The 8,257-nt window shown below is 46.1% G+C and overlaps 1 protein-coding gene across 1 annotated transcript in view; it reads right to left on the reverse strand.

The window, feature by feature from the left end:
* Nucleotides 1–1,240: 1,240 nt before the first annotated feature.
* SCUBE2 (signal peptide, CUB domain, EGF-like 2) overlaps nucleotides 1,241–8,257 on the reverse strand; it is a 67,828-nt gene continuing 60,811 nt past the window's right edge. The window contains exons 21-24 of the mRNA XM_010829375.1: nucleotides 7,925–8,122; nucleotides 6,366–6,518; nucleotides 2,441–2,520; nucleotides 1,241–1,548 (exon numbers count right to left, since the gene is read on the reverse strand). Of these exons, the coding sequence (XP_010827677.1) occupies nucleotides 1,396–1,548; nucleotides 2,441–2,520; nucleotides 6,366–6,518; nucleotides 7,925–8,122 (584 nt within the window). The 3' untranslated portion in view covers nucleotides 1,241–1,395. The remainder of the gene's footprint in view (nucleotides 1,549–2,440; nucleotides 2,521–6,365; nucleotides 6,519–7,924; nucleotides 8,123–8,257) is intronic.

Genomic DNA, 8,257 nt, shown 5'->3' on the forward strand with positions numbered 1-8,257 from the left:
TGAGGTAAAAAGTGAATTCAACAATGAAATAATCTTCATTTTCTTCAGAAACATTTGTTGATCATTTTTTTGGTACTTTGGTGTAGAGAGCTGATTGTGTGTGGAGTTAGTTTGTTACTGAAATAAAACAATATGGTTGCCTGTAGGCAACCCTTTTATTAGGGAAACAGCAGCTTGTTTGATAGAATTTTTTTATTCACTGTAATAAGATTTTTGCCTGTGGATTTCAGTTTTTAAAAATTCAATAGTATTGAAAAATCATATTCCTGTAGGAGAAAATGATTGTGAGGTCCCACTGTGTTGACTGAAAGTGAGATGATTCTGTGGTACTCAGAGGCTGGGGTTAGTGTAGCTGCTTCTGGCGGTGGTGTGACCATTAAGGGAGTGAGGCCACCCTGAGCCGTGCAGCTCAGGCCCTCAGTCAGTCTCTGAGCTTGGAGCGGGGGAAGGAAGGCAAGCATGACAGGCTGGGCCATACCACCTCCACCTGGACCTCCACCGCCCCGTGGTGGGAAGCCCAGCTGGAAGGAGGACCCTTGGCGGTACTGACTCAGGGTGTGGGAATCTCCTTTTCATGATGGATGGAGTCACATCCATCAGATCACATCGGATCTGAACTGTCCAGGCCCTACCTCGGTGCCCAGAAGAGCAGTGCCCTGAAGGCACAGCTGCAGGTGTAAGACAAGCACAGAGCATTTGCTACGAGACAGAAACTGGCAACATGGAAGGTCATCAACAGGTCCACATTATGATGTCTGTGGAAGTGCTGAGTTTCTACCTTCTTATTTCTAATTCTTTCTGCCTTAAGTATTTTTTGGTGATCACTGCTTGGAATCCAAGCTGCTGGGATCAAATTTAAGTCACACAGACCGGAGAAGGCTGTGGAGAAAACTGGGTCCTCCCAGGTCTCGGATCGGGGGGAGGTGGACGGTGTCTGGAGGACTCCCCTTCCCTTCCTCCCCGCTTTCCTGCTCTGCCTGGTCAGAGCCAACACCCGAGTATAAAGGGCTCCCTTAGGGAGGGCTATACTGGAAGAAGCTGAAGTTTCAGACAAGGCAGCCCCCTCGAGGAGAAGTGAGGACCGAGAAGGACAGGTGAGTCTCACCTAAGCTGACTGAAACCCAGCTCAGCCAGCCCTTGATGTATCCAAGTCAGCTGCCCACACCATTGAGAAGCGGGTAAGACTCAAACCCATTCTCTGTCCACACCTATAACACTGGGAAAGAAAAACCAAGTTCAATTTACCAAAATACCTGTATTATCTATAAAAATTGAACTCTAACCAGTCACTGCTACTAGAGGCAGCGTTATCCATCTATGCTGGCTGCAGAAGCAGATGGCCATGTCCTGCCAGCCCACAGGCTGAACACTGTGTCAAGTGGCACGTGGGCAGTCTTATTTGTAAGGCCTCAAAAACCTGGACACTTTGGAACGGAGCAATCGGATGAAGGATCGTGGAAACATTTCGCGGGACTCCTGGGCTGTGTACTTGAAATAGTTCTGGGGGTGGGCCAGGACATCAAACAGGGCCTTGATCAGTTTCTTATCCTAAAAAGAACAGAATTTTTGTTACTGGGCTAAAATATTTAAACATGATGACATTTTGCCAAGGGAACTATAATGTCCCACTGTGAGACAGTAAGTTGATTGGCTGAAAAACACTTTGTGAAAATTGTTTCCTCTGATTTTTACCCTTTTTTCCAGTTTTTTTCCCCCCAAGGATCTTTAAAAAGCACATATTAGTTTCATAACAGAAAACTTAATATGTAAAAAATTGTTTTTCTAAACCACATGATAACTTTGGAATTTGGGGAATATTTTTAGGGTTAGTGATGTGGCAAGTGTTTATTTATACTTGTAAGTATCTGAAAGTTGATGAACTTCAGGCTTGAAGGATGAACAAGGAGCCAAGACTCTTCAACTATTTGGAGAATAAACATGAAAACATGATTTGCTGCTGGCTTGGATTTATGATAAACAAGTTTCCCACTGCTCTTCCTTACATTTCTAGATTAAAAAATACAATTTTACTTGACAACACTAAAAACAGCTTCCCTGGTGGCTCAGTGGTAAAGAATCCACCTGCCAATGCAGGAGACCTGGGTTGGGAAGCTCCCCTGGAAAAGGAAATGGCAACGCACTCCAGTATTCTTGCCTGGAAAATGCGATGGACAGAGGAGCCTGGTGGGGCTATAGTCCATGGGGTCGCAAAAGATTCCAACATGACTTAGCGACTAAACAACACAACAAACACTTGACAACACTAAAAACAACGCCCTGTTGTTGTTGTTTTTTAAAGAAACTAAGTCTGGTGAAGATATAAAACTGCCCTCAGCCCAGAGCAGGCTCAATGTCCGAAAGGCAGCAAGTGGTGGGATAGGAAACTTTCCTCTGTGGTGCTTGGCATAGGTAACTACCATGCCCACCTAGGTATACTCACCTTAAGTATTTCCTGATGGTTCTCAGATGCATAGAGCCTGCCGTCTCGAACTATGTCTTCAATGAGCTCCTGGTAGTCCTCTGTTTAGAAAAAAGGACACTTTTTTTTTTTTTTGCTATGGTTTAGTTATTTCCAAGCTCACTCTTTTCTTTAATTGTTCAAATAATGTTCTGAGAAATGCCCCTTCTGCAGCTGAGACCGGTTGGGACCTGGGACCCTGTGCAGCCAGGCTGCAATGCTTGTATCTAGACACACCACTCCTGGAACAAAATATAAAGAAACTGTATGGGACTAAAAATAATGGCATGCATATTCAGTTGGGGCAAACTCTTGACCCCAAAGATACAAGGAGACCAAAAAACCCAACTGCCACTTTTGAAGAACCTGGAGCAAAAGCAGGGTACTGCCCATGCCCCCTGCATACAACACCACTAAAGGGGTGGGCAAAACACCTAAGCCACCCCTCCAGCCCAACCCCTGGACACACCCCTACTCTCACCCCACATAAGGAACAAGCTTGCACCTTCTTGGGGAGCAGGGAGCAACGAGCAAGCAATCGAGGGAACCTGTTTGTTCTCCCTCCCCTGGCCACTGCAGCAGGGCCCCAGTAAAGCCTTGCCTGAATTTCTTGTCTGGCCCACCAGCACCTGTACACCCTCTCCTGATCCTTTTCCCTCAGATGAACCCTCAGAGCATCCAGCCAAGGCTCCTCCCTCCACTTTGCTCACCAGCTCCCTCTTCTCTCAGCAAATCAAGGGCGTTATTCCCGTCATTCTGCCCTTCCTTTCCTACATTACGATTTTTCTCTCTCTGCTAGTCTTTCACATCAGCACAACAGACATGCTGTTGTGTCTCTAGTTTTTTGTTTTTTTTAAAAACCTTCTCTTGACCTTATTTCTCCCTCCAGCTTGCATCCCATGTCTTTGCTCCCCCTTGTAGCAAAACTCCTTGAAAGAATTGTCAGCACTCACTGTCTCCAATTCTATTTTCTTTCTATCTCAAACCCATTCCAGTCAACAGTGGCCCCCAGGACTCCCCCAGAACTGCTTGTCGGGGTCCCCAGTGACCTTCACGTCGCTAAATCCCAAAGCTCAATTCTCAGCCATCATCCTCCTTGATGCAGTAGCGTTTCGAAGTCTAGCCTATTTCCTACAGTCATAATTCAAACCAAGCATATGCAAGACACAATCTCTTTAAAATTCCAGGCAGAAAAGAAGTGCCTCTTTGTATGCATATCATGTGCAACGAAACCAAACAAATCATAAGAGCATCACTGGAACTGTGTGGGAGGAGTTCTCAAAAAGTTTCCCCTCCTCAAGTGATAGGAAATGGAAATTCATAGGATAAGACTCATAATTACTAACTGAATACATGTTTGTACAATGTCTCTGGTCCTCTGTTCATTTGGTCTCTTTCTTCTTATCCTTTAATTTTAGTGAATACAAAAACTATACAATATGAATAAGGGTACATTTTTTAAAATCTTGAATTCCTCTGCTGCGGAGTTAGAGAATTAGCCCCTCAGAGAATTAGCCCCTCAGAGAATCTGCCCCTTCTGATGAGGAGTTTACCATTAGGAATGCCTGTCACTATGCTGGAGAGCTGTCTGGCACCACAAATCCTTCCAGATCACCATCTTTTTTTGAATTCTTATTTATTTATTTGGCTCCACTGGGTCTGAGTTGCAGCATGTGGGATCTAGTTCTCTGATCAGGGATTGAACCTGGGAGCTCTGGATTGGGCGTGTGGAGCCTTAACCACTGGACCATTAGGGAAGTCCTCAAAAGAACCGTTTTTTGTTTTTTTTTTTTAATCTTTCCTCTGCTTTTAAGAATGACTGTCTTTTCACTTGTTCCAGTTGTCATGGGAAAAGCACTCCAGTGTCGTAGGTAAGAACTCAGGAGCTGCAAAGGCCCTGCAACTTTGTCCTCCTGTGTCCTCAGGCGCTTACTAAAATCTCTAAGCCAGAGCGGCCTCATCTATAAATCAGGAAAGAGGTGCAGTCGCATCTCCTGCCTGGGCAGCTGGGAGGAATGCGCCAGGTCAAGCGCACTTGGCACTGGTTCTGAGTTTGGCACACGATAGCACAGCTGTGGCCCTCCTGCTTCTCCCGGCCAGTGGGCGAGTCTGTAGCAGCCTCGGCTGCCCCTTCTCAATGCAATTGCTGTTCTTCTGGGTTTAGAACCACATATCAGATTTGTCTGAAATATATGTTGAGAAAAAATATTAAATAGGCTCTGGTGAGGACCTAAGAGGTTCTGCATGGCCAAAGCAGCATTTTTCAACTATTTTCTGCTGTGACGTGCCAGATCCATTCTCATGAGCCTAACCAGAGTTATATGTAATTTTCTCTGGTTCAAGCAACAACTCTTTATTTGAATTTTTTTTAATTAAAAAAGCAAGATGTTTTCATGTGTCACAGAGTTGAGAACAGCCTGAACTAAAGTGTGTGAGCTCTGGTGACATTTGTTTTGGCTTCTCCGTGGCTTTTGGGTGCCTTCCTCATCCCAGCTGGCTGCCTGCGGGGAGAGGAGGATCTGTCTCCCGGCAGAGCCACATGGGAGCCATGTGTGTCCATCTAGGAATCTGATGCTGAGATCCCTTGTCTTGGTGTCTGACGTGTTTTAGGCACCAAGATGATGATTCTAGATCTTATCACATGTTAGAAATAAACTATGTGAGGTGTTCTTAGGAACTCCGTAGAATACTGTCTTTCCAAAACAGCAACTTTTCATACTTGTCTGCCTGAAAACCTTCAGTGGCTCCCTATACAATTAGGTCTACCCTTCCGAGCTTGGCACTTAAGTCTCGTCATAGCCTAAGCCTGCCTCCTACCACTCTCATCTCTCACTGCTGAGTCCCGCGCACCCTGCCAATGGGCCAAATCATCAGGCCCCAACATGCCAAGTGCTCCATCATTTCACCCATGTCATTTCCTTTTCCTGAATGTTCTTCCTGCCGCTTATAAGAAAACTTATAAATTCTTTTGACTCAAACCTCCCGAGACTTTGCTTTATTCTCTCCAAAAACCCATGTAAAGTGAACTGCAGCCCCTTCTCTGTCCTCATACAGAATCTTGTACATGCCCTGTTGTAGCATCTATGATACCATATGCATTTTATGACTCCAGCTCTTCACTCAATACCTGGCATAGGAGATGCTATTAAATATTTGCTTCATGGATGAATGAATAAGTTCATGATGAATAGATGACTCTTCCCCTACTAGGTTATGAGTCCCTCCAGGACAGGATCTAGTTCATCTTGTGTTCCTAGTAAATGTTTGTCCCACAAGTCTCAGAATTAGATAGGGCCCCAGGTCTCACATCGGCCACCCCTTCATTTAACAAGAAGAAAGTAAAACCAGAGGTCATCTAACTTGCCCAAAGTTAAACAGCAAGTTAGTGGCAGAGACAAGACCAGAACTCAGGTCTTTTTCCCCATCCTTAGGATTCCATATAAGAAAAGCCACAATCATAATAAGTTAATATTTGCTGAGCATTTACTATGTGCCAGGCACCAAACCAAGTTCTTTATGGATTATCCCACTGAACTCTCACATTAAGTCTAATGATTATCTATCTTCATTTACATATTAAGAAAAGGAAGCCTAGAGTTGGTAACATCACAAAGTCACAAAAGAGATGATACCCAACCTGCCTAACTCCAATGCCCACATTCCACCCCACCAAGCTATGTTCACTTTTATTTACTTTCGCAAACATCCTTTCATGCCTGTAGTTAGTGTCTCCAAATACCTGCTTAGAAACTGGCACTTGTGAGTCAGCAGTGTCCTTTCTCCATAACCTGCCTGCATTGCTGAGCATGTGTGCTTGTCAGCACTCCGCCAGCTGGCCCAGAGTGGGTTCTGTTCAAACCAGAGCTGCTCCTGACACATGTTGCAGCCTGAGCTTCACAGTGCTCACCATCGTATGTCACGTATGGGACCTGGAACCCTCTGGCGCTGTTCCCCTCATTGGACTTAAACTGAATCCACAGCCTCTTGGATCTGGAGGTGAAGGCGATGGGGCGTTCGTAGGTCTGGCAGGTTTCATATGTTGTCACAGAATTGGATGAAGCTGCCAAGGGAAGTTGAAGGGGGTGGGGTTCAAGTCACCACTGAGCCTGCAGACAACGGACACTCATCTTTTCAGACACTCAGACCACAGAACAAGTCATGTGCAAGGGTTCTTCAGGACCAGTGGAGTCCTCAGAAGGAAACTGGAAATCTAGTCCTGGACATCTAGTAGATGCAGCTGGTGATGGTGGGCCCTAGGGACAGCTCACTGCAAGGCCCCTGGCTGGCAAAGAGCAGCAGCTCAGGCTGCAGCAGTCATGCAGGAGCTGAGTTAGGGCCCTCCCATTCTAGCGCCAACCTGCTGTAACCCAGTGATAATCACCACCATTGGCTGCATGCTTCCTAGGACCAGGCAGTGCGCGCTGCACTTTATGGACGTTATCTCACTTAACCCTGCCCTCCCCCAAACAAGAGGAAGTTGGTGCAGTGGTTCCCTCACTTATAGAGAGATTAAGTATATGGATCACACAGGGTCACACAGCCAATATGTGGAAAAATCGGGACTCAGACTCACACCTGACTTCAGGCATTGCAACCACTAACAAGAATGGCAAACACTCTGTGGTGGCCTGGTGCGTCATTATTATTCTCAGTGCTTTGCAAATATAAACTGATCTATTCCTCACGACAACCTTATGAGGTAGCAACTATTATTATCCTCATTTTAACAGATGAGCACACTGAGGCAGAAAGTTCCAGAATGTATTCCAAGATCATAGAACTAATAAGAGGTGGAGTTGAGATTCTGACCCAGGAAGTCTGGCTGCAGAGCCCCCTCACTATGCTGCCTCTAAGCTGTGTTGATGGCAGTATCCTTTAATGCACACCAGGTCATGTGTCAGGATGGGAGGTGGGTCCCTCCTGGCTGGACCAGGCCCTTGGTCTTGGTCAGTGCCCAAGCCATGAGCTGTTTCCCAGGGTGAGGCCTGTGTCTGGAGTCCTGAAATCAGCCCTCCCTGAGGTTCACTGACACTGTGTCCTTGCCGAAGAGGCTTCCCAGTGAGCACAGAGGGGAGACCGACCTGCAGCACTGCTTCGTCTAGGGTTCAACAGGAGGTCTCAACCTGTGGTTTTGTCTAAATTTTGTTTTCTTGGAAAACCCTATAAACTCATGTCTCAACTCTGTTCTAATACAGGGTGGCATTCCAGGCCTGCATCTCCCATTTAAAGTCTGGCATAACCAACAAGAACATATGGTACAGCACAGGGAACTATACTTAATATTATGTAATAACCTATATAAGGGAAAAGAATCTGAATCACTGTTTTGTACACCTGAGACTCACATGATCTTGTAAATCAACTCTATATCAATAAAAAATTTTTAAAATAATAAAGCCAGGTGGTGTGCCATCAGGCTTCCCTGCTGGCCTCAGAAAGGGAGGGGAGCAGAGGCGTGAGACGCACCAGTTTTCCGCATCACGAGGTAGTCGCCACAGTCGTCCTCTATGGGCAGGAAGATCTCAGGGACCACAATCAAGATGCGGCGCTTAGGGGGTGGATTGATGGTCCAGGTACATTCTGTGTTGGCTGGGTAATTGCCTGGGTAGTTTGGGGATTCGATGTACCCGGTGAAATCACCCAGCTCCCCTCCACATCTTCTGTCTGGAAGAGGAAATGCCATGAGTCATGAAAGTACAACACAGCCACCATCATGTCACGGCCAGCACCCGCTTGGCTAGGGAGAACCACTGCATCTCTGTTGCCACGGAGGAACAGGGCCAGAAAGTGACACCATTG

The sequence above is a fragment of the Bison bison genome, unplaced genomic scaffold (genome assembly GCF_000754665.1).
Source record: "Bison bison bison isolate TAMUID 2011002044 unplaced genomic scaffold, Bison_UMD1.0 scf7180017864503, whole genome shotgun sequence".
Classification (NCBI taxonomy): domain Eukaryota; kingdom Metazoa; phylum Chordata; class Mammalia; order Artiodactyla; family Bovidae; genus Bison; species Bison bison.